The sequence below is a fragment of the Cygnus olor genome, chromosome 33 (assembly GCF_009769625.2).
Source record: "Cygnus olor isolate bCygOlo1 chromosome 33, bCygOlo1.pri.v2, whole genome shotgun sequence".
Classification (NCBI taxonomy): Eukaryota; Metazoa; Chordata; class Aves; order Anseriformes; family Anatidae; genus Cygnus; species Cygnus olor.
In genome coordinates this window covers 192,972-217,783 of record NC_054090.1, presented here as the reverse complement: position 1 = coordinate 217,783, position 24,812 = coordinate 192,972, and the positions used below count along the sequence as shown (strand labels likewise).

General features: G+C 56.8%; 2 protein-coding genes across 4 annotated transcripts in view; both read left to right on the top strand.

Moving 5' to 3' along the window:
• Nucleotides 1-24,306, top strand: part of LOC121062615 (butyrophilin subfamily 1 member A1-like) — a 33,164-nt gene extending 8,858 nt beyond the window's left edge. Inside the window, exons 5-11 of the mRNA XM_040542729.1 lie at nt 5,957-5,977; nt 6,077-6,097; nt 6,215-6,235; nt 6,357-6,377; nt 6,669-6,701; nt 6,879-7,184; nt 23,852-24,306. Coding sequence (XP_040398663.1) covers nt 5,957-5,977; nt 6,077-6,097; nt 6,215-6,235; nt 6,357-6,377; nt 6,669-6,701; nt 6,879-7,184; nt 23,852-24,174 — 746 coding nt within the window. The 3' untranslated portion in view covers nt 24,175-24,306. The remainder of the gene's footprint in view (nt 1-5,956; nt 5,978-6,076; nt 6,098-6,214; nt 6,236-6,356; nt 6,378-6,668; nt 6,702-6,878; nt 7,185-23,851) is intronic.
• Nucleotides 2,955-24,306, top strand: LOC121062613 (butyrophilin subfamily 3 member A2-like). Of its 3 annotated transcripts, XM_040542723.1 has the most exons (16): nt 2,955-3,054; nt 12,841-13,188; nt 13,816-14,097; nt 14,227-14,331; nt 14,657-14,677; nt 15,207-15,227; nt 15,343-15,363; nt 15,462-15,482; nt 15,593-15,613; nt 15,838-15,858; nt 16,357-16,377; nt 16,893-16,913; nt 17,022-17,042; nt 17,201-17,233; nt 17,411-17,989; nt 24,125-24,306. In XM_040542723.1, exons 1-15 carry the CDS (start codon nt 2,955-2,957, stop codon nt 17,947-17,949), a joined length of 1,596 nt encoding a protein of 531 aa, XP_040398657.1. In that variant the 3' UTR covers nt 17,950-17,989; nt 24,125-24,306. The 3 variants fall into 3 exon arrangements, with proteins under 3 accessions (XP_040398657.1, XP_040398656.1, XP_040398658.1); XM_040542722.1 differs by lacking the exon at nt 24,125-24,306 and having other exon boundaries at nt 17,411-18,471; XM_040542724.1 differs by lacking the exons at nt 15,838-15,858; nt 24,125-24,306 and having other exon boundaries at nt 17,411-18,471.
• Nucleotides 24,307-24,812: the final 506 nt, after the last annotated feature.

Genomic DNA, 24,812 nt, shown 5'->3' with positions numbered 1-24,812 from the left:
TGGGCCAAGACTTCTAGCTCATCCATTTTATTCCTCATACTGAGTGCGTTTGTGTAGAAGCACTTCAAATGCACCTCCCTAAACGCAGCACCTTGTGTAGCCGACTGAAGGGCCTCACTAGGACACAGTCCCTCTGATTCTAGCACACCATCCCTTAGCTCATCACCGGCATGCCTGGTTTTATCCCCTTCCCTCTTCGACTCTAGTTTAAAGCCCTATCTATCAGCCCTGCCAACTCCTGAGCAAAAATCCTCACCCCTCTCTGAGAGAGGCACATCCCATCTGGTGCCAGCAGGCCTGGTGTCACGTAGACCTTCCCATCATCAAAAAACCCAAAATTCTGCTGATTGCACCAGTCCCGAAGCCACGTGTTAATGTGATGAGTCTGCTTGTCAGCATTGATCCCCCCTATCAGATCCCCCCTATTGCCTGGACAGAGGCAAACACAACCTGTGCCCCTGATCCTTTAAGTAGTCACCCCAAAGCCCTAAAGTCCCTTTTGATCGCTCTCGGACTTCTCGTTGCTACCTCGTCATTACCAGCCTGAAAGACCAGTAGCAGGTAGTAGTCGGTGGGCCGTACCAGGCGCTTGACTTTCATAGCGAAGCCTCTCACCCAAGCCCCAGGGAGGCAACAGACTTCCCTGTGGGTAGGGTCAGGTCGGTATATTGGGCCCTCTGTCCCTTTCAAAAGGGAGTCCCCCTTGACAATAACCCTTCTTTCTTTTTTGACAGATGGTGTAGCAATGCGGGGGGTAGGTTGCCTTGCCTTAGGCACCCTCTCCAACTGGGACGGGCTTTCATCTACTTTGTTGTTCTGAATGTCGTGTTCTAGACCCTCATACCTGTTACATAAGGGCAGATGGGAAGAGTAGATGGGAAGGTGGGAAGGTGAGGGCGAGGTGGGCAGGGACAGGGCTCATCTACCACCCCGAACAGGAACCTGCCTCCATTCCCCTCCTTGGCCTAGGTCTCCTCCTACTGCCTGGCGGGATGAGGGAACTTTTGTCTTCTGCGTAGCAGGAGACACCTGTGCTGTGGTAGGCTTGTGAGTCTGTCTCAGAGAGGGTAGAGTACACCTCCACCAGTCAATTTCCCTCTCTGACTCCCTCATGCTCCTGAGCTTGCTCACCTCCTCCCGAAGCTCCGCTACCTGGCTGAGCAGCTCTTCAACCTGGGCACACCTCCCACAGGCATACCCCTCGCTGCTGCTGTCGGATACTGACAGAAGACTCGGGCACACCCTGCAGCCCAAGACCTGGATGGCTGCATGTTTCCCCAAGCCCTCCGTCTGGGTAGCCACATCGGTGACTGTGGCTGGAGAGGCCGCAAGAGATGCGGAGGCCATGGTTTTCTGCCTGGTTGATACCATGTCCAGGTTCCTCGCAGGCAGGTTACAAGTACCGGAGGGAAAGACCGCTGCAAAAGAGCGGCGAGTGGCCCTCCCTGCTCACCCTGCCTGCGTGCACTGCTGCACAAACTGCCACGCCCCACCCTTCTGATGCACCACGCCCTGTTTGCCCGTCCTGGTCGCCGCATTCCTGGTCGCTCGCGCTCCCCAGGGGCTGCTTTTGAACGGCCGGGGAGGGGGCGCTGCTGGCTCCGCCTATGCCTTGTCAGCCTCCCTCGCGAGGGCTGACGGGTCCTGGAGGCTCCTTCGGCTGCTTCGAGTGGCCTCGATGCCAAAAAAAAAAAAGCCCTGCCTGTCTCAATCCCCCGCTCCACTGCAGAATGCGTCTGCCCCAGAGCTGATCGCCTCGGCGAGTGGAGCCATCCCCAAAGCCATCCCGGGACTGGGGACTGACTGACCACCACGTTCCCTAAGCACTACAAGAAGCTGTGCCATGACCAACAGCTGCATGCCTGGTCCTCCTCAATTCACACAAATCATCTTCAGAGGGTTGTTTGGGAGGAACAGTAAAAGTTATGCTCGGAGTTGAAGGCACGAGCAGCAATGAAACGCAAGTTCTAGGATGGATGGGACATAGAGGAACTGCGATGTTATGGGGATGGAGACCCAAAGACCCCCCATCTCCCCGGTGTGGTTCCTCTGGTGGATGATGAGGGTGGAGCTGGCCCGAAAGCTTTTCTCACAGTACGAGCAGTGGTAGGGCTTCTCACCCGTGTGGATGCGCTGGTGCCTGCAGAGGGTCATGGTCTCCCAAAAGGCTTTCCCGCAGTCAGAGCAGACATGGGGACTGGGCCCCACATGGCTTTTCTGGCAGAGGAGGAAGGCTGAGGGAACAGTGAAGCCCATCCTGCAGTCAGGGCACAGATAGGGTTCACTGATAGGGTGTAATTCCCAGGGCCGTCTTCATTGACCTTATTGGAAACTGGGGCAACATTTGGCAGCTTAAATTCCAAGACCAAAGACCCTTAAGATTGAATTTGGAGAGGTCTCAAGATGACATTATGCACCTTTGATTGTCCCAATGCTCCCTGTTTGATTCCTCCTTAGATGGGTGGAGATGAACGAGCCTAGACAGTGCCTTTCCCTGGGGGTCTGGAGAGGTCCCTGCTGGGGACAAGCCCCTCGTGCTTGCTGAAGGCGGTGGACTGGGCACCCAGCTGCAATGGGATGGTGGTGCCAGCCCTGCAGAGCTTAACGGACAATTGGGCAGAGCTCCCAGAGGGTTATTGCAGCCAGGAACTGGGCCAAGACCGAGGAAGTTGGGCGTAGCCTTGTGCTTTTTGCAGCTCTGCTGGGTGTGGTGAGGGACCTCTATCTTGGTGGGCCTCCCTTGGAGAAGAACCCCTGGGGGCCGCCTGCTGTGTCCCCCACCCTGTGATAAGCGCAGGCTCTGTGCCCTGCCCAAGGCGCTGCTGGCTCTGGCTCTCTGTGCCCGGGCCCAAGGGGACTCCTTCCCCATCTGCCTGCAGTGCCTGCAGCCCCTCAGTCCCCACTCTCTTCTGCCCCAGCTTCTGCCACCAGCTCCTGCTCCTGCTGCAGCACAGATGGGGCTCCCCTGGGGCTGCAGCCGCCCCAGCCTCACCGGCCATGCCAGGGACCTCCTGACTTCCCTCGTCACTCTGCTCCTCCTCCGGCTGGGCTCAGGTAGGATCCTGTGGGGCTGCTGGGGGCTCTCCCCCTGGGCCTGGCAGACGTGCTGCTGTGGGGCAGGGGAGTGGACTTGGAGCAGGGGGTACCCGAGCCCACAGCTCAGCCCCCGATGGGTTTTGCTTTCTTTTTGGTACTTTCACACAATATGGGCACTGCCTTGGCTGCCCTTTCTGGCTCTTCTTCACCTGCCCAAATGCTGCAGAGAGGACTCCCACTCCCAGCATGCCTCCTTCTCCTGTATGTCCTCCCTCTCCCTCTCCTGTTTCCCGAGTGGTTTCCCATGGGACACAGGGGATGCAGCACGCACCAACTCACGCACAGCTTGCCCCTTCTCACTCACTGCCACTAAATTTACAATGACAAAATCTCACCGCCTCTCTGTGCCCTTCTCCACTGCCCAGCCCAGCTCAGAGTGGAGGGACCAGACCATCCTCTCACTGCCACCGTGGGGCAGGATGTCGTGCTGCCCTGCCACTTGTCCCCTCAACGGGATGCTCGCACCTTGGAGGTCAGGTGGATCCGGGATGAGTTCTCTGAGACAGTGCACCACTACCGCAATGGAGAGGACCTGTACGGGGAGCAGACGGGGGCATATGTCGGGAGGACAGAGTTGGCCAGAGATGGTCTCTCTGCTGGAAGCCTGGACTTGCAAATCACAGGGCTGAGACCCTCTGATGATGGCCAGTACGTCTGCACTGTGAAAAATGCTAATGTGTATGATGAAGCCATTGTGGAGCTGAAGGTGTCAGGTTAGTGGCTGGGGTGATGCTTCCAGGGGAGAGTTTACGTGTCCTTCTAATGTTTCAGCTCTTTCACAGCATGGAGCATGCCCATGGATGTGGAAGTAATATCTGGGGAGAGAGCTCCATGGATATTTTTGTCAGTTTTCCCTGGTGTCCTTGAAGACAATAATCATAATATTGTGAGGGCACTGGGCACAGGCTGCTGAGCAGCTCCTTCAGCTGTGTCAGCAACTGGACCAAACACCACACAGGGAGAATTGCAGAGTCCTCTGAGCTGCCAGACATCTGCTTTACTTTTGCTTTGTGTGCTGGGAGAGACCTGAGGCGTTGTCTGGAAGTCTTGGGGCTTCTTGAACCAGCACAACTTGATGCCAAGACACTGCCTGGAGGCACTGAAGCTTGGCACCTGGGTTTTCTGGGCAATTTGGGGCCAGTGGCACTGTGCAGCCCTGTTCTCTGAGTCCAGCACCTGCAAAGGTGGTTTTGGGGTGAGGGTGGGTGCTTGAAGTGCCCAGTCCCTGAGCCCCTGGGGCCATGGCTGTGCTGGGCTGTGTCTGGCATGGGAGCAGATGGGGTCTTTGCCTTGGAACTGAATCCCTCCCCAAGTCAAGCCCCAGCCACGGGCTCTTCCCCCAGCCACAGGCGCTGACCCCCACCTCTCCCTGGGGGGCTACGAGGCCGGAGGCGTCCGGGTGCTGTGTCGATCAGCCGGCTGGTACCCGCTGCCGCAGCTGCTGTGGAGGGATGCTCGCGGGCAGCATCTGCCCTCGGTGTCCGAGACACATTCCCAGGACCAGGAGGGGCTCTTTGAAATCGAAGGTGCCGTCATTGTGACCAGGAGCGTGGAGGGGCCCTTGTCCTGTGTGGTCAGGAGCAGCCGCCTCCAGCTGGAGCGGGAATCGTCCGTGCACATCGCAGGTACAAATAGCGCAGCCAAGGTGAGGTGTTCCTGGTCCCTGCACTTCTCCTGAGCCAGGAGAAGTCTGGGTCTTGCTTTTCCACCCACGGGCATGGAAACGCAGCCCTTTTCCTGCTGCCTTTTCTCAGCTCCCTTCTTCCACAATGCCCAGCCCTGGATGGTGGCTCTGGCTCTGGTCCTCCTGTTTTTGGCTGTGTCCATTGGCCTCGGTGTTTATCTCTTTCTGAAGAAAGGTAAGCTGGCAGCGCAGGGATGGAGCGGAGGGAGGTGTTCTCCAGGGACCCATGTGGGTCTGGAGCAGGGCTGAGCCCTGGCTCAGGGAGGTGCATAGGAGGAGGAAGGGAATGTTCTCCTGGGGATCCCAAAGGCCTTAGGATCCTCTTGGGCCTCTGCCTTGGGCAACGAGGACAGGGGAGAAGGCAAGGGGCCTTGGGTGGGAGGCCAGGGAGCATGGCTGCAGCGTGGGGCTGGTGGGAAGGCCCAGAGCCCCTGCAGATGTTCCCACCGAGCAACCAAGTTGCTCTGCTGACCTCCTGTTCCTCTGCCTTTGCTTTTCAGTGGCACAGAGCAGAGAGCTGTGAGAGTCCTTGCAGTCCCTGCCCCCAGACCCCTGGGGAAGTGGTGTCCCTGCGGGAGGGACTGAGCTGGGTGGGCTGTGGGGGCTTGTGTGCTGGTGGCTCGGGGGTGCTGGAGGAGCAGCTGGAGGCTGACGGGGGAGTGGGGAGTGCTGGGGCTGGGGCTGCCCTGGGCACGGGACACGGCCGGGATGGCTGAAAGGAACGGGGATCAAGGTGGGGACGGGGAGCGAGCTGCGGGGCTGCCCCGCTCTGTACTGATGCTTCCGGGACAGGGACGTCCTCCGTCCGTCCCCATTCACTTCCACTTGTGTTTTGGTGGCACGGTGCAGAGAGCTGCACAAGTGTCTATTCTTAATGCTACAAGTCTTGCAAAATGCTGGGCCTCGGTCCTTGTTGGTCTGGTCGCTACAAGTCTGGCAGCAAGGTGGTATGGGCACATGCATGAGAGCAAAAAAATTTGGGGTCTAGCCATGGAAGCAGCAATGGGGTGAAAGTCTCCCCACTCTGACCATTCATTCCTTTTGCTTTTTATAGCAGCAAAAAAGGATGCAAAGCTGGGTAAGTCTCCTTCCACATAGAGAAGGCATTTGGTGTCTTCCCACAGGCATACTCCCCTCTGACCATACATTGCTTATCTCTTTCTTTTTCTTTTCCAGTGAAACAAGCTGCAGAGATAGGTGAGTGGCCATCCCTAACCTGAAAGGATTTGCTGCATAGACAATGGATGAGAAGTTTTTTCCCTCTGATCATGCATTCCTTATGCTTTTCTTTTCCAGAGGAAAAAGATGCAAGACTGGGTGAGTCTCTCTTTCCCCCCCCACAACTGAAGGAATTCGGGGTCTTTGGTTTGTAGCAGCCATTGATGAGAAACTGACTCCTCTCATCGATGCATTGCTTTTCTCTTTCTTTTGTAGACAAACAAGCTGCAGAGCTGGGTAAGTCTCACTCTCCAAACAGAAAACAAACAAACAAACAAACAAACAGTGTCAAAGTGAGACCTATGAGATCAGAAACTGTGTCCTCTGATCATGGTCTCCTTTTCTCTTTCTATTGCAGCAAAAGAACGTGCAATGCTTGGTGAGTCTCCTTCCCTAAGTAAGGGAAAATGGGGTCTTTGCATGAAAGCAGCCATGGGCTGAGCAGCTGTTCTGTCCCATCAGGACTTTATTTTGCTTTTCTATTAAAAAAAAAATACAAAAATCTGCAGAGCTGGGTGAGTGTCACTGCACTTGGGCCCCAGGGCGCCAAGGCGATGGGCATGGGACGGTGTGCAGCTGGGAAAGAGCAGCCCAGAGCTGGCCCCTCACCCTGCCCACAACCAATGGGCACCAGCCATGGGCTGTGACCAGCTCTCCCCTCTCATTCCAGCATGGAGAAAGTTTCTGCTGCCTCAAAATACAGGTAGGTGTGCACTGGGTTATCCTCTGCAGTGCTTCTCCTACCCTTGCTGGGGCATGTTCAGGAGCCAAGAGGTGCCCCATCTCGTGCCCCGTGGGGCAGCTCCTGGCCCTGAGCTAGGGAAAGCCTGCCCAGGGCTGAGCTCTGCCCCTGATGCCCTGGCTCCTTCTGTCCCTGCAGTGAAGGTGACCCTGGATCCGCACACGGCTCATCCCATGCTTGTCCTGTCTCAGGACAACAGCAGTGTGAGACAGGAAAGAAAATGGCAGCAGGTTCCTGACACACCGGAGAGATTTCACTATTGGTGGTGCGTGCTGGGCCGTGAGGAGTTCAGAGAGGGGAGGCAGTGCTGGTTGGTGGAGGTGGAGGGGGAGAGGGGAAATTATTCAGGGTGGGCCGTGGGGGTGGCCAGGAAATATGTGGAGAGGAAGAAGTGGATCAACATGAGCCCTGAAGAAGGGATCTGGGCTGTGCAGTACGATGAAGGACAGCTAACGTCCCTCACATCTCCTCCGACTCACTTGTCCCTGTCCCCTGTCCCCACGAGGATCTGGGTCTGTCTGGACTGTACAGAGGAGCAGGTGTCTTTTATCGATGCTGACAACGGGGTCGAGATCTTCACTTTCACAGCAGCCTCCTTCAATGGGGAGAGCATCCGCCCCTGGTTCTGGCTGAGGACACAGGGAATTCAGCTGTGCCTGAGGGACAGCACCCTGTAGACCCTGTCCCCAGCTCTGACGGGCTCCTGCCCTTCTCCAGCCACTCCTGCATCACCTCTCCTTGGTCCTGCAGGAGCAGCACAGGAATGAGGGGCAGTGGGGCCAGGGGCTGCCACGCGCTCCTCCCTGCTGCTGGAGGAGGACTGGGATGCTGCAAGCAGGAGCCAGGCCCCTTGCAGCCCCCGGGCTCTGCCCTGTACAGGGTTCCTGTGCTGGGACACAAGCCCTGCTGGCACCCGTGGGTCTCACCCTGCCTCTGAGCCCCAGCGGGAAGCACAGGGGCTGCAGCAGCACTCCACGCTCCTCTCCCCTCTGCTTGCACTGCTTGCATTCCCCAGTGCAAGGGATGTGGTCACCGTGTGCTGCCGGCCATTGCAGGCCACCTTTGCCTCCGAGTTTGGGGTTGATCTTTGCTCTGTGCCTGGTGCTGTGCATGAGCAGCTTGTGGGGGCTCTTTGTTCCCTCCTCTGGAGGACATCAAGGAACAGCAGCAGCAGGACTGTGGCAAATAAAGTTTTGTACAGGAAGATGGAGTCTGGCAGTGGCAATTCCTGGGTGCTTTCTGTCCTGAGGCTTTGCTGCCTGGGAAGGTGTCTTGCAGCAGACCGTCTCCTCAGTGCCTGAGCCTCCCCTGTGGCAGCTCCATGCTGTTCCCTTGGGCCCTGTCACTGGCCCCAGAGAGCAGAGACCGGCGCCTGCCCCTCCGCTCCCCTCATCAGGAAGCTGTGGGCCATCACGAGGCCTCCCCTGCGTCTCCTCTGCTCTGGGCTCAGCAAGCCAAGCGCCTTCAGCCGCTCCTCACACCCCTTGCCCTGCAGAGCCTTCGCCGTCCTCGTGGCCCTCCCTTGGAGGCTCTCGCACAGTTTCACGCCCTTCATATGCTGTGGTGCCCACAGCTGAACGCCGTGTTCGAGGCGAGGCCGCAAAAGGCTGAGCAGAGTGGGACGATCCCTTCCCTCGGCCGGCCAGCAGTGCCATGCCTGAGGCACCCCACGGCACGCTTGTCCCTTTGCACTGCCAGGGCCCGCTGCTGGCTCACATCCAACTTGCCGTTGGCCACAACCCCCAGCTCCCGTTCTGGGGGCTGCTCTCCAGCCTCTCGCCCCCCAGGCTGTACGTACAGCCGGGGCTGCCCCGCCCAGGGACAGGGCCTGGCACTTGCTCTTGTTAAACTTCCCACACGCGGTGGCTGCCCAGCTCTCCCCTTTGGCCAGATCCCTCTGCAAGGCCTCTCCAGCCTCAAGGGAGTCAGCAGCATGTCCCAGTTCAGTGTCAGCCACAAACTCACTCAGGTTTCTCTGAAGTCCCGCATCCAGGTAATCTATGGGACCACTGAAGAGACCTGGCCCCAAAATGGAGTCCTGCAGAGCCCCACTCATGACTGGCTGCCAGCCTGATGTCGCCCCTTTTACCAGGACCCTCGGAGCCTGACCCTTCAGGCAATTGTTCACCCATCGTATTGTGCATTTGTCTGGCTCTGTGATGGACATTTGGTCCAGATGGATACTGTCAGAAACCATGTCATAATCTTTACTGAAATCCAAAAACATCACTTCAACTGCCCCCCTCGGTCAAATGGGAGACTGACCTTATGAAAAAAAAGAAATTAGGTTTGTTGAACATGAGCTTCCCCTCACGAACCCATGTCTGCTGTGACCAGTGGCCGCATTGTCCCTCAGGTGTTTTTCACTCACTCCCAGAGCAATCTCCATAACTTTAGCAGGCACTGCCATGAGGCTGACAGACCTGTAATTCCCAGGGTCTTCTTTGCTGCCCTTCTCTGAAACTGGGGCAACATTTGGCAGCTTCCAGTCACTGGGACCTCTCCACATTCCTCAGCATATTTAAAATTAAATTATAGAGATTTCATGATGTAGTGAAGATGCATTGCTGTCTATGAAGGCGTCTTGCAGCAGACCATCTCCTTGGTGTTTGTCCTGGGAGTCAAGAGCCAGGAGGAACCTAAGCTTCAGCTGCCCCTAGTTCCCCAGTTCCCGGCTGTGCCCACAGGTGGCATCACAAGCTCTTGGAAGTCCTCCAAGCAGAGGCAGCCTCAGCCCAGCCTTCAAGCTGTCCGTCAGGTCCTTGCAAGCCTCATCCATGTCCCAGCACCCGACCTGCTGCAGTCGTGTTTCACGTCCCAGCACCCAAATTCTTCATGGGATGGACATGCAGGAGCCACGGGACCACCCCAGCTTCCCCCACCTCCCAGCAATCAATAACAAACCTGCACTCCCAGAAAATCAGTTCCACTTTATTGCACCTCATTTTAAAGCAAGCATGGAAAAAGACAGACACTCTCGAGCCAAATTCGTTGGAGTGTATTTTAAACATTGCAGCATTAAAATCAAGAGCAGGCATCATGGGGAAACTGGGGAAGGAAACGTGTCTTTGGAAGACACTGCATCCAATAGAAGCAGGTGATCCAAGCAGGCCAAACCTCAGTGAGATGGAGCCTCCATGGCTGCAGGACTCCTTTGCCCTCTTTGAAGGTTTCAATCTGTGAAGGTGGGAAGCTAAGAAGAATCTTTGAACTCAGCTACACAATGAAGAGACACAGATGCTCTCCTCCATCTGGTTCTCAATGCATGAGCCAAGCTGAGCCGTCTCCAAACCCCACCATCCATCTCCATCCATGTCAGGTCTCACCATCCCAAAAACCCCTCATCCTTTATCCCACTGAGATCCCACCGAGATCCCACCATCCCCAAACCCCATCATCCTCCATCCTGCCTCTGTCCTACCACCCCCTAATCCAATCGTCCTCCATCCCACTGGGCTCCCACCATCCCCAAAGCCATCCTGGGACTGCGGACTGACCGACCACCACGTTCCCTAAGCACTATGATAAGCTGTGCCACGACCAACAGCTGCATGCCTGGTCCTCCTCAATTCACACAAATCATCTTCAGAGGGTTGTTTGGGAGGAACAGTAAATGTTATGCTCGGAGTTGAAGGCACGAGCAGCAATGAAACGCAAGTTCTAGGATGGATGGGACATAGAGGAGCTGCGATGTTATGGGGATGGAGACCCAAAGACCCCCCATCTCCCCGGTGTGGTTCCTCTGGTGGATGATGAGGGTGGAGCTGGCCCAAAAGCTTTTCTCGCAGTACGAGCAGTGGTAGGGCTTCTCACCCGTGTGGATGCGCTGGTGCCTGCAGAGGGTCATGGTCTCCCAAAAGGCTTTCCCGCAGTCAGAGCAGACATGGGGACTGGGCCCCACATGGCTTTTCTGGCAGAGGAGGAAGGCTGAGGGAATGGTGAAGCCCATCCCACAGTCAGGGCACAGATAGGGTTCACTGATAGGGTGTAATTCCCAGGGCCGTCTTCATTGACCTTATTGGAAACTGGGGCAATGTTTGACAGCTTAAATTCCAAGACCAAAGACCCTTAAGATAGAATTTGGAGAGGTCTCGAGATAACATTATGCACCTCCGCATTGTCCCAATCCTCCCTGTTTGATTCCTCCTTAGGTGGGTGGAGGTGAATGAGCCTAGAGAGTGGCTTTCCCTGGAGGTCTGGAGAGGCCCCTCCAGGAGAAAAGCCCCTCGTTCTTGCTGAAGACAGTGGACTGGGCACCCAGCTGCAATGGGATGGTGGTGCTGACGCATGGAAAAGATTCCACAACCATAGGGTTGTAAAGTAGGTATACTTTATTGCGGTGCACCGGGTGCACTGGGAATAGCTTCCCTCAAAAAAGTGCGCTGTTACATATCACATGAGCTCTAATACATATTCATTATTTTCCCCTGTTCTGGTTTCAGTTAGGACAGAGTTAGTTTTCCTCCTAGTAGCTGGTAGGGTGCTATGTTTTGGATTAGCATGAGAATAATATTGATATCACGCTGATGTTTTAATTGTTTCAGAGCAGTGCTTACACCAAGCCAAGGACTTTTCAGCTTCTTGCTCTGTCCTGCCAGCGGGCAGGCTAGGGGTGCAGCAGGAGCAGGGAGGGGACAGACCCAGGACAGCTGACCCAAACTGGCCAAAGGGGTATTCCATACAATCTGACGTCATGCTAAACAATATATAGGGGTGGCTAGCCAGGGTGGGGGGGCCAGCTGCTCGGGGATAGGTTGGGCATCGGTCAGCGAGTGGTGAGCAATTGCATTGTGCATCACTTGTTTCGTACACATTATTATTAGTAGTAATATTACTATTATTACTATTATTATTATTCTGTCTTAATAAACTGTCTCTATCTCAACCCACAGGCTTCACTTTCGATTCCTCTCCCCCATCCCAGACAGGGAGGAGGGAGGGTGAGCCACAACATCCCCGACAAGGTGGACCTCTTCCAAGTACTCATTTCCGTACTCCCCACCCTTAGCTCTTCCCGGTTGTGCCTGCACAATGTAGCCTGGTGGTCGCGGGCAGGGGTCTTTCAGGATGAAGGCAAGGAGGAAAAGGAGGTCAAACTTTTTACCTTTCTGGACTTTGACCTGCTCTTGGACAGTATTGAGGAGTTTTTTGCTTATCTTTGCCTTGTTTCCTGCCAACAAGTTGTTCATCCTTCCCTAACGAGTTGTTTGTCCTTCCCTCATCTGTTGGCCTTGAGCGATATCTTCCTTTTTACATCTGCTTCTCATAAGGTTCTCATCTACATCCCCAATAATCAGGATATTTTACCATATATGTAGCTAACTATTAATTCAGATAAGTTTTAGGATCTTCCCCATCTCAGTGCTAGGCATGCAGAGCTCGCCAGACACTTCTCCCCACTGCTCCAGGGCCAGAGCTCCTCCTAGAGGATTATTACAACCAGGATGTGGGAAAAGGCTTGGGAAGTTGGGCGTAGCCCTGTGCTTCCTGCAGCTGGGCGGGTTCTGTGAGGGACCTCTTTCTCGGTGGGGTTCCCTTGGAAAAGAACCTCTGGGGGGGGCCACATGCCCGCTGGGGGACCTCTCTCTCAGATGGGGATCCCCTGGGGCTGCGGCCACCCCAGCCTCACCAGCCATGCCAGGGACCTCCTGACTTCCCTCATCACTCTGCTCCTCCTCCAGCTGGGCTCAGGTAGGATCCTGCGGGGCTGCTGGGGGCTCTCCCCTCTGGGCCTGGCTGACGTGCTGCTGTGGGGCAGGGGACAGGCCGTGGGGCTGGGGGAACCTGAGCCCACAGCTCGGCCCCCAATGGATTTCACTTTCACTTTGGTTCTTTTCATGCAACACGGGTGCTGCCTTGGCTGCCCTTTCTGGCTCTTCTTCACATGCCTGAATGCTGCAGAGAGGACTCCCACTCCCAGCACACCTCCTTCTCCTGCACATCCTCCCTCTCCCTCTCCTGTTTCCCCAGTGGTTTCCCATGGGACACGGGGGACACAGCACGCACCAACTCACGCACAGCTTGCCCCTTGTCACTCACTGCCCCTAAATTTACAATAACAAAATCTCACCACCTCTCTGTGCCCTTCTCCATTGCCCAGCCCAGCTCAGAGTGGAGGGACCAGGCCACCCTCTCACTGCCACCGTGGGGCAGGATGTCATGCTGCCCTGCCACTTGTCCCCTCAACGGGATGCTCGCACCTTGGAGGTCAGGTGGATCCGGGACAATATGTCTGAGACAGTGCACCACTACCGCAATGGAGAGGACCTGTATGGGGAGCAGATGGGGGCATATGTTGGGAGGACAGAGTTGGCCAGAGATGGTCTCTCTGCTGGAAGCCTGGACTTGCGAATCACCAGGGTGAGACCCTCTGATGATGGCCGGTATGTCTGCACTGTGGAAGATGCTGATGCTTATGATGAAGACATTGTGGAGCTGAAGGTGTCAGGTTAGTGGCTGGGGTGATGCTTCCAGGGGAGAGTTTACGTGTCCTTTTAATGTTTCACCTCTTTCAGAGCATGGAGCATGCCCATGGATGTGGAGGTAATATTTGGGGAGAGAGCTCCATGGATATTTTTGTCAGTTTTCCCTGGTATCCTTGAAGACAGTAATCATAATATTGTGAGGGCACTGGGCACAGGCTGCTGAGCAGCTCCTTCAGCTGTGTCAGCAATGGGACCAAACAACACACGGAGACTTGCAGTGTCCTCTGAGCTGCCAGACATCTGCTTTACTTTTGCTTTGTGTGGTGGGGGAGACCTGAGACGTTGTCTGGAAGTCTTGGGGCTTCTTGAACCAGCATGGCTTGGTGCCAAGACGCTGCCTGGAGGTGCTGAAGCTCGACACCTGGGTTTTCTGGGCAATTCGGGGCTACTGGTGTTGTGCAGCCCTGCTCTCTGGGTCCGGCACAAGACGGGGTGGTTTGGGGTGAGGGTAGGTGCATGGAGCACCTGGAACAATAGCCCCTGGGGCCGTGGCTGTGTTGGGCTATGTCTGGCATGGGAGCAGATGGGGTCTTTGCCTTGGAACTTAATCCCTCCCCAAGTCAAGCCCCAGCTCCGGGCTCTTCCCCCAGCCACAGGCGCTGACCCCCACCTCTCCCTGGAGGGCTACGAGGCCGGAGGTGTCCAGGTGCTGTGCAGATCGGCCGGCTGGTACCCACTGCCGCAGCTGCTGTGGAGGGATGCTCGCGGGCAGCATCTGCCCTCAGTGTCCCAGACACATTCCCAGGACCAGGAGGGGCTCTTTGAAATCGAAGGCGCCGTCATCGTGACTGGGAGCATGGAGGGGCCCTTGTCCTGCGTGGTCAGGAGCAGCCGCATCCAGCAGGAGCGGGAATCGTCCCTGCACATCACAGGTACAAATAGTGCAGCCAAGGTGAGGTGTTCCTGGCCCCTGCACTTGTCCTGAGCCAGGAGAAGTCTGGGTCTTGCTTTTCCATCCACGGGCATGGAAACACACCCCTTTTCCTGCTGCCTTTTCTCAGCTCCCTTCTTCCACAATGCCCAGCCCTGGATGGTGGCTCTGGCTCTGGTCCTCATGCTTTTGGCTGTGTCCATTGGCCTCGGTGTTTATCTCTTTCGAAAGAAAGGTAAGCTGGCAGCGCAGGGATGGAGCGGAGGGAGGTGTTCTGCAGGGACCCGCGTGGGTCTGGAGCGGGGCTGAGCCCTGGCCCAGGGAGGTGCATAGGAGGAGGAAGGGAATGTTCTCCTGGGGATCCCAAAGGCCTTAGGATCCTCTTGGGCCTCTGCCTTGGGCAACGAAGGCAGGGGAGAAGGCAAGGGACCTTGGGTGGGAGGCCAGGGAGCATGGCTGCAGCGTGGGGCTGGTGGGAAGGCCCAGACCCCCTGCAGATGTTCCCACCGAGCAACCAAGCTGCTCTGCTGACCTCCTGTTCCTCCGCCTTTGCTTTTCAGGGGCACAGAGCCGAGAGCTGGGTGAGTCCTTGCAGTCCCTGCCCCCAGCCCCTGGGGAAGTGGTGTCCCTGAGGGAGGGAATGGGCTGGGTGGGCTGTATGGGCTTGTGTGCTGGTGGCTGGGGGGTGCTGGAGGAGCAGCTGGAGGCTGACGGGGGAGTGGGGAGTGCTGGGGCTGCCCTGGGCATGGGACACGGCCGGGATGGCTGAAAGGAATGGGGATCAAGGTGGGGACGGGGAGCGAGCTGCGGGGCTGCCCCGCTCTGCACTGACGCTTCCGGGACAGGGACATCCTCCGTCCGTCCCCATTCACTTCCACTTGTGTTTTGGTGGCACGGTGCAGAGAGCTGCACAAGTGTCTGTCCTTACTGCTCCATGTGCACGAGCCTTGCTCAAAGCTGGATCTTGCTCCCTGTTATTCTGGTCCCTCCCAATCTAGGTGTAAGTTGGTCATTTTCCACTTTAAACCCTTCATGGTCTTCAAATGGGATCAGCCCTGAGATGAAAAGCTGTAACCTCTGATCACTCATGCTTTTGTTTTCCTTTTCCAGTGAATAGAGTTGCAAAGCTGGGTAAGTCTCCTTCCCCAAAGAGAAAGAATTTGGTGTCTTCCCAGAGGAGTAGCCATGGGATAAGAAGCTGCCCCTCTGAACATGCATTACTTTTCTCTTTCTTTTTCTTTTACAGAGGAACAACCTGCAGAGACCGGTGAGTCTCCATCCCCAAACCCAAAGAATTTGGGGTCCAGACATGGGATGAGAATTTTTCCCCTCTGATCATGGATTCTTTATGCTTTTCTTTCCCAGAGGAAAAAGATGCAAGACTGGGTGAGTCTCCCACCCTAATCTGAAGGAATTGAGGTCCTTGGCTTTGCAGCAGCCATTTGATGAGAATCTGTCCTTCCTCCTCATGCACTACTATTCTCTTTCTTTTCCAGTGGAACTGGCTGCCAAAGTGGGTGAGTGTCCCTGAGCTTGGCCACGGCGCAGAGAGCTGCACAAGTGTCTGTCCTTACTGTTCCACTTACAAGAGCATTGTACAAAGATGGGCCACAATGACTATTTGTCTGGTCCCACCTCGGAGCAAGGCAGTATTTTCCCAGTCATGGGATGTGTTCAGGGTCTACCATGAGCTGAGCAACATTCCCCTCTGATCGTGCATTACTTTTGCTTTCCTTTTCAGAGGAACAATCTGCAGAGCTGGGTGAGTGTCCCCGTGCTTGGGCCTCAGGGCAACACCAAGGCGATGTGCAGGGGAGGGTGGGCAGCTGGGACAGAGCAGCCCAGGACTGGCCCCCCACCCTAACGGGGGAGTGGGGAGTGCTGGGACTGGGGCTGCCCTGGGCACGGGACACGGCCGGGATGGCTGAAAGGAACGGGGATCAAGGTGGGGACGGGGAGCGAGCTGCGGGGCTGCTCCGCTCTGCACTGACGCTTCCGGGACAGGGACGTCCTCTGTCCGTCCCCATTCACTTCCACTTGTGTTTTGGTGGCACGGTGCAGAGAGCTACACAAGTGTCTGTCCTTACTGCTCCACGTGCACGAGCCTTGCTCAAAGGTAGTTCTAGCTGACTGTTAGTCAGGTCTCTCACAATCTGGGTGCAAGTTGGCCATTTCCCACTCATGATATATGTTCAAAGTCTAGCCATGTGCTGAGCCGCTATTCCTTCTGATCACACATTGTTTTTGCTTTCCTTTTCAGAGAAACAAGCTGCAGAGCTGGGTAAGTGTCCCTGTGCTTAGGCCCCAGGGAACGACAAGGTGATGTGCAGCGGAGGGTGGGCAGCTGGGACAGAGAAGCCCAGGGCTGGCCCCTCACCCTGACAGAGGAGTGGGGAATGCTGGGGCTGGGGCTGCCCTGGGCACGGGACACGGCTGGGATGGCTGAAAGGAACGGGGATCAAGGTGGGGACGGGGAGCGAGCTGCGGGGCTGCCCCGCTCTGCACTGATCCTTCTGGGACAGGGACGTCCTCCACCCATCCGCACTCACTTCCACTTGTGTTTTGGTGGCACGGTGCAGAGAGCTGCACAAGTGTCTGTCCTTACTGCTCCATGTGCACGAGCCTTGCTCAAAGCTGGGTCTTGCTCCCTGTTAGTCCGGTCCCTCCCAGTCTGAGAGCAGGACTGTCTGTGCCCACTCACCAGGACAAAGAAATTTGGGGTCTAGCCATGGAATTAGTCATGGAATTTGAAGCACTCCTCTCTGAACATGCATTTCTTTTCCTTTCCTTTTCCAGTGAGAAAAGATGCAAAGATGGGTAAGACTCCCTTCATAAACCCAGAGACTTGGCATCTTTCCATGGCAGCAGCCATGGGCTGAGCAGCTCCCCCTCTCATCATGCCTTGCTTTTCTCTTCCTTTTCCAGTGGAACAAGCTGCAGAGCTGGGTGAGTGTCCTCATTCCTGGGCTGTATGACAAAGCCAAGGCAATGTGGAGGGGAGAGTGGGCAGCTGGGAAAGAGCAGCCCAGGGCTGGACCCTCACCCTGTCCACACCCACTGGGCACCAGCCATGGGCTGTGACCAGCTCTCCCCTCTCATTCCAGCATGGAGAAGGTGTCTTCTGCCTCAAAATACAGGTAGGTGTGTATTGGGTTACCCTCTGCGGTGCTTCTCCTGTCCTTGCAGGGGCATGTTCAGGAGCCAAGAGGTGCCCCATCTCCCGCCCCCTGGGGCAACTCCTGGCCCTGAGCTGGGGAAAGCCTGCCCAGGGCTGAGCTCTGCCCCTGATGCCCTGGCTCCTTCTGTCCCTGCAGTGAAGGTGACCCTGGATGCGGACACAGCTCATCCCATGCTTGTCCTGTCTCAGGACCAAAAGAGTGTGAGACGGGAAACTGAATGGCAGCAGGTTCCTGACACACCAGAGAGATTTGACACTTGTTGCTGCGTGCTGGGCCGTGAGGAGTTCAGAGAGGGGAGGCACTTCTGGGTGGTGGAGGTGGAGGGGGAGTGGCTAAAGTATTCTTGGTGGGCTGTGGGGGTGGCCAGGGCATCTGTGAAGAGGAAGGGGGAGATCGACATGAGCCCTGGAGAAGGGATCTGGGCTGTGGAGTACTATTATGAACATCTCAAGTCTCTCACATCTCCTCCCACCCACTTGTCCCTGTCCCCTGTCCCCACGAGGATCTGGGTCTGTCTGGACTGTACCCAGGGGCAGGTGTCTTTTATCAACGCTGACAACGGGGTCGAGATCTTCACTTTTACAGCAGCCTCCTTCAATGGGGAGAGCATCCACCCCTGGTTCCTCTTGAAGAAACGGGGAATTCAGCTGTGCCTGAGGGACAGCAACTTGTAGACCCTGTGCCCAGCTCTGACGGGCTCCTGCCCTTCTCCAGCCACTCCTGCATCACCTCTCCTTGGTCCTGCAGGAGCAGCACAGGAATGAGGGGCAGTGGGGCCAGGGGCTGCCACGCGCTCCTCCCTGCTGCTGGAGGAGGGCTGGGATGCTGCAAGCAGGGGCAAGGTCCCTTGCAGCCCCTGGGCTCTGCCCTGCACAGGGTTCCTGTGCTGGGGCACAAGTCCTGCTGGCACCTTCAGGTCCCACCCTGCCTCTGAGCCCCAGCGGGCAGCACAGGGGCTGCAGCAGCTCTCCACGCTCCTCTCCCCTCTGCTTGCACTGCTTGCAGACCCCCAGTGCAAGGGATGTGGTCACCATGTGCTGCCGGCCATTGCAGGCCACCTTTGCCTCCTAGTTTGGGGTTGATCTTTGCTCTGTGCCTGGTGCTGTGCATGAGCAGCCTGTGGGGGCTCTTTGTTCCCTCCTCTGGAGCACATCAAGGCACAGCAGCAGCAAGGCTGTGGCAAATAAAGTTTTGCATGCAAAGATGGAGTCCGGCAGTGGTATTTCCTGGGTGCTTTCTGTCCTGAGGCTTTGCTGCCTGGGAAGGCGTCTTGCAGCAGACCGTCTCCTCAGTGCCTGAGCCTCCCCTGTGGCAGCTCCATGCCATTCCCTTGGGCCCTGTCGCTGGACCCAGAGAGCAGAGACTGGCGCCTGCCCCTCCGCTCCCCTCATCAGGAAGCTGTGGGCCACCGCGAGGCCTCCCCTGCGTCTCCTCTGCTCTGGGCTCAACAAGCCAAGTGCCTTCAGCCGTTCCTCACACACCTTGCCCTGCAGAGCCTTCGCCGTCCTCGTATCTCTGGTTTGTTTTCTTTGTTTCTCACTTTTCTGGCTTGTTAGTAATAGCTAGTAAATTCCTTTAATCTTCCTATGGTTAGTCAGTTTGCCCATGATGATAATTACTGTGTGATCTCCTGGTCCTTATTTCAATCCTTGAACCCTTTTCATTGCATTTTCTACCCTTTTCCCTTTGAGGAGGGGGAGTGAGAGAGAGTGGTTGTAGTGAAGCTCAGCTGCCCACCTGAGTAAAACCACCACACATGATGACAGCAGCCAGTTCTCTTAGTACTCTGGGATGAATCCCATCAGGCCCTATAGTCTTGTATGCATCCGTCTGGTGCAGCAAATCCCACACAAATTCGGGGTTTGTTGGGAGTTTATCATTCCTGCAGTCACTGTCCTACAGCTCAGGGCACCTGGGGTCCCACAGCCCAGCATCAGTGTTGAAGACGAAGGCAAAGAAAGCACTAAACATCTCTGTGAAGTCGATGACCCTGTTTGAGCATCCCCTTCCAGTAGCAGACCAATGTTTTCTCTCATCCTACTTCTGCTGTTAAGATAGTTTTAAAAAAAATCCATTTTATTGCCCCTCATGTCCAGCCTCAACTCAAATTGAGCTTTGGCCATACGAATTTTCTCCCTACAAAAGCAAACAGTACCTCTGTAGTCCTTCCACATTGCCTGACCTCACTTCCAGCAAACAGAAACTTTCCTTATCCGTGTAAGCTCTAGAGAAAGGTCCCTGACCATCTGAGACAACCTTCACCCACGGCTGCTTTACTGGAGCAGTGACCGAGGCTGGCACTTTGCCTTCAGCACCCTGCGCAAAGGGTGGCAGCTCTGGGCTTGGCACCCAGCTGTGCCCCATTCCCTGCAGCCTCCGATCGTGCTCAGCTCTTCACTGCCATCTCTCCACATTGTCCCAGTGCTCACTGTTTGATTCCTCCTTAGATGGGTGGAGATGAATGAGCTCAGACAGCGGATTTCCCTGGAGGTCTGCAGTGGTCCCTGCTGGGGACAAGCCCCTCGTGCTTGCTGAAGGCCCTGGGCTGGGCACCCAACTGCGATGGGATGGTGGTGCCAGCCCTGCAGAGCTCCCCAGACATTGCCCTAGAGGCAGAGCTCCTCCCAGAGGGTTATTGCAGCCAGGAACTGGGCAAAGGTTGGGGAAGTTGGGCATAGCCCTGTGCTTTCTGCAGCTCTGCTGGGTGCTGTGAGGGACCTCTCTCTTTTGGTCAGACTCCCTTGGAGAAGAACCCCTGGGGGGCCCCCTGCCCCCTGGGGGACCTCTCTCTCAGATGGGGCTCCACTGGGGCTGCGGCCGCCCCAGCCTCACCGGCCATGCCAGGGGCCTCCTGACTTCCCTCGTCACTCTGCTCCTCCTCCAGCTGGGCTCAGGTAGGATCCTGCGGGGCTCCTGGGGGCTCTCCCCCGTGGGCCTGGCAGACGTGCTGCTGTGGGGCAGGGGAGTGGCCATGGGACAGGGGGGAACCCGAGCCCACAGCTCAGCTCATGCTGGGTTTAACTTTTACTTTCCCTCTCTCTCTCTCTTCTTTTTTTTTCTTTTTTTTTTTTTTTTCCATGCAATACACGCCTTATATTAAGGTTTACATTAAATCTGCCTTATATTAATAGCCTTTTCTGTCCCTTCTTCACCTGCCCAAATGCTGCAGAGAGCGCTCCCACTCCCAGCACACCTCCTTCTCCTGCACGTCCTCCTTCTCCCTCTCCTGTTTCCCCAGTGGTTTCCCATGGGACACGGGGGACACAGCACGCACCAACTCACGCACAGCTCGCCCTTTGTCACTCACTGCCCCTAAATTTGCAATGACAAAATCTCACCACCTCTCTGTGCCCTTCTCCATTGCCCAGCCCAGCTCAGAGTGGTGGGACCAGACCATCCCCTCACTGCCACCGTGGGGCAGGATGTCGTGCTGCCCTGCCACTTGTCCCCTCAACGGGATGCTCGCACCTTGGAGGTCAGGTGGATACGGGACCACATCTCTGAGACAGTGCACCACTACCGCAATGGAGAGGACCTGTATGGGGAGCAGATGGGGGCATATGTTGGGAGGACAGAGTTGGCCAGAGATGGTCTCTCTGCTGGAAGCCTGGACTTGCGAATCACCAGGGTGAGACCCTCTGATGATGGCCGGTATGTCTGCACTGTGGGAGATGCTGATGCTTATGATGAAGACATTGTGGAGCTGAAGGTTTCAGGTTAGTGGCTGGGGTGATGCTTCCAGGGGAGAGTTTACGTGTCCTTTTAATGTTTCAGCTCTTTCACAGCATGGAGCATGCCCATGGATGTGGAGGTAATATCTGGGGAGAGAGCTCCACGGATATTTTTGTCAGTTTTCACTGGTGTCCTTGAAGACAATAATCATAATATTGTGAGGGCACTGGGCACAGGCTGCTGAGCAGCACCTTCAGCTGTGTCAGCAATGGGACCAAACACCACACAGGGAGAATCGCAGAGTCCTCTGAGCAGCCGGATGTCTGCTTTACTTTTGCTTTGTGTGGTGGGGGAGACCTGAGACGCTGTCTGGAAGTCTCAGGGCTTCTTGAACCAGCATGACTCAATGCTGAGACACTGCCTGGAGGCGCTGAAGCTCGGCACCTGGGTTTTCTGGGCAATTTGGGGCCACTGGCATTGTGCAGCCCTGCTCTCTGGGTCTGGCACCAGCTGGGGTGGTTTGGGGTGAGGGGGTGTGCGTGGAGTGCCCAGTCCCTGAGCCCCTGGAGCCGTGGCTGTGTTGGGCTATGTCTGGCATGGGAGCAGATGGGGTCTTTGCCTTGGAACTGAATCCCTCCCCAAGTCAAGCCCCAGCTCCAGGCTCTTCCCCCAGCCACAGGTGCTGACCCACACCTCTCCCTGGGGGGCTACGAGGCCGGAGGCGTCCGGGTGCTGTGTCGATCGGCCGGCTGGTACCCGCTGCCGCAGCTGCTGTGGAGGGATGCTCGCGGGCAGCATCTGCCCTCGGTGTCCCAGACACATTCCCAGGACCAGGAGGGGCTCTTTGAAATCGAAGGCGCCGTCATCGTGACTGGGAGCATGGAGGGGCCCTTGTCCTGCATGGTCAGGAGCAGCCGCCTCCAGCAGGAGTGGAAATATTCCCTGCACATCGCAGGTACAAATAGCACAGCCATGGTGAGGTGTTCCTGGCCCCTGCACTTGTCCTGAGCCGGGAGAAGTCTGGGTCTTGTTTTTTCCATCCACGGGCATGGAAATGCAGCCCTTTTCCTGCTGCCTTTTCTCAGCTCCCTTCTTCCACAATGCCCAGCCCTGGATGGTGGCTCTGGTTCTGGTCCTCATGCTTTTTGCTGTGTCCATTGGCCTCGGTGTTTATCTCTTTCTTAAGAAAGGTAAGCTGGCAGCGCAAGGATGGAGCGGAGGGAGGTGTTCTGCAGGGACCCGCGTGGGTCTGGAGCGGGACAGAGCCCTGGCCCAGGAAGGTGCATAGAAGGAGGAAGGGAATGTTCTCCTGGGGATCCCAAAGGCCTTAGGATCCTCTTGGGCCTCTCCCTTGGGCAACGAAGGCAGGGGAGAAGGCAAGGGACCTTGGGTGGGAGGCCAGGGAGCATGGCTGCAGCGTGGGGCTGGTGGGAAGGCCCAGACCCCCTGCAGATGTTCCCACCGAGCAACCAAGCTGCTCTGCTGACCTCCTGTTCCTCCGCCTTTGCTTTTCAGGGGCACAGAGCAGAGAGCTGGGTGAGTCCTTGCAGTCCCTGCCCCCAGCCCCTGGGGAAGTGGTGTCCCTGCGGGAGGGACTGAGCTGGGTGGGCTGTGGGGGCTTGTGTGCTGGTGGCTCGGGGGTGCTGGAGGAGCAGCTGGAGGCTGACGGGGGAGTGGGGAGTGCTGGGGCTGGGGCTGCCCTGGGCACGGGACACGGCCGGGATGGCTGAAAGGAACGGGGATCAAGGTGGGGACGGGGAGCGAGCTGCGGGGCTGCCCCGCTCTGCACTGACGCTTCCGGGACAGGGACGTCCTCTGTCCGTCCCCATTCACTTCCACTTGTGTTTTGGTGGCGCGGTGCAGAGAGCTGCACAAGTGTCTGTCCTTACTGCTCTATGTACACAAGTCTTGCTCAAAGCTGGGTCTTGCTCCCTGTTAGTCAGGTCCTTCCCAGTCTGAGAGCAAGACTGTCTGTGCCCTCTCACCAGGGCAAAGAAATTTGGGGTCTAGCCATGGAATTAGTCATGAAATTTGAAGCACTCCTCTCTGATCGTGCTTCGCTTTTACTTTCCTTTTCCAGTGAGAAAAGATGCAAAGATGGGTAAGACTCCCTTCATAAACCCAGAGACTTGGCATCTTTCCATGGCAGCAGCCATGGGCTGAGCAGCTCCCCCTCTCATCATGACTTGCTTTTCTCTTCCTTTTCCAGCGGAACAAGCTGCAGAGCTGAGTGAGTGTCCCTGTGCTTGGGCCCCAGGTCAACACCAAGGCGATGTGCAGGGGAGGGTGGGCAGCTGGGAAAGAGCAGCCCAGGGCTGGACCCTCACCCTGACCACACCCACTGGGCACCAGCCATGGGCTGTGACCAGCTCTCCCCTCTCATTGCAGCATGGAGAAGGTTTCTGCTGTCTCATAATAGAGGTAGGTGTGCACTGGGTTACCCTCTGCCGTGTTTCTCCTGCCCTTGCTGGGGCGTGTTCAGGAGCCAAGAGGTGCCCCATCTCCCGCCCCCTGGGGCAGCTCCTGGCCCCGAGCTGGGGAAAGCCTGCCCAGGGCTGAGCTCTGCCCCTGATGGCCTGGCTCCTTCTGTCCCTGCAGTGAAGGTGACCCTGGATCCGCACACGGCTCATCCCCTGCTTGTCCTGTCTCAGGACAACAGCAGTGTGCGATGGGAAAGGGAATGGCAGCAGGTTCCTGACACACCAGAGAGATTTGACAATCGGTGGTGCGTGCTGGGCCATGAGGAGTTCAGAGAGGGTAGACACTTCTGGGAAGTGGACGTGGAGGGGGAGAGGGGGAAGTATTCTTCGTGGGCTGTGGGGGTGGCCAGGGCATCTGTGAAGAGGAAGGGGTATTTCAAAAGGTGCACTGAAGAAGGGATCTGGGCTGTGCAGTACAAAGAAGGACAGCTCATGCCTCTCACATTTCCTCGTACCCCTTTGTCCCTGTCCCCTGTCCCCACGAGGATCTGGGTCTGTCTCGACTGTACCCAGGGGCAGGTGTCTTTTATCAACGCTGACAATGGGGTCGAGATCTTCACTTTCACAGCAGCCTCCTTCAATGGGGAGAGCATCCGCCCCTGGTTCTGGCTGAGGACATGGGGAATTCAGCTGTGCCTCAGAGACAGTACCCCCCAGACCCTGTCCCCAGCCCTGGGGGGCTCCTGCCCTTCTCCACCCACTCCTGCATCACCTCTCCTTGGTCCTGCAGGAGCAGCACAGGAATGAGGGGCAGGGGGGCCAGGGGCTGCCCCGTGTTCCTCCCTGCTGCTGGAGGAGGACTGGGATGCTGCAAGCAGGGGCCAGGCCCCTTGCAGCCCCTGGGCTCTGCCCTGCACAGGGCTCCTGTGCTGGGGCACAAGCCCTGCTGGCACCCGCGGGTCTCACTCTGCCTCTGAGCCCCAGCGGGAAGCACAGGGGCTGCAGCAGCACTCCACGCTCCTCTCCCCTCTGCTTGCACTGCTTGCAGACCCCCAGTGCAAGGGATGTGGTCACCGTGTGCTGCCGGCCATTGCAGGCCACCTTTGCCTCCTAGTTTGGGGTTGATCTTTGCTCTGTGCCTGGTGCTGAGCATGAGCAGCCTGTGGGGGCTCTTTGTTCCCTCCTCTGGAGCACATCCATGCAACACAAAGCAGCAGCAGGCCTGTGGCAAATAAAGTTTTGTACAGGAAGATGGATTCTGGCAGTGGCATTTCCTGGGTGCTTTCTGTCCTGAGGCTTTGCTGCCTGGGAAGGCGTCTTGCAGCAGATCATCTCCTTGGTGTTGGTCCTGGGAGTCAGAGCCAGGAGGAACCTAAGCTCCAGCTGCCCCCGATTCCCCAGCTGGTGCCTGGAACCCACTTGTCCCAGCTGGGTCATTGCCCTGC

Bases quoted from the DNA above. Each gene is read 5' to 3' on its own strand.
- LOC121062613 (XM_040542723.1), top strand. From the start codon at position 2,955: ATGGGGCTCCCCTGGGGCTGCAGCCGCCCCAGCCTCACCGGCCATGCC. The intron at 15,364-15,461 runs GTGAGTCTCCAT...TTTCTTTCCCAG, and splicing joins GGAACAACCTGCAGAGACCG to AGGAAAAAGATGCAAGACTG. The intron at 16,378-16,892 runs GTAAGTGTCCCT...TTCCTTTTCCAG, and splicing joins GAAACAAGCTGCAGAGCTGG to TGAGAAAAGATGCAAAGATG.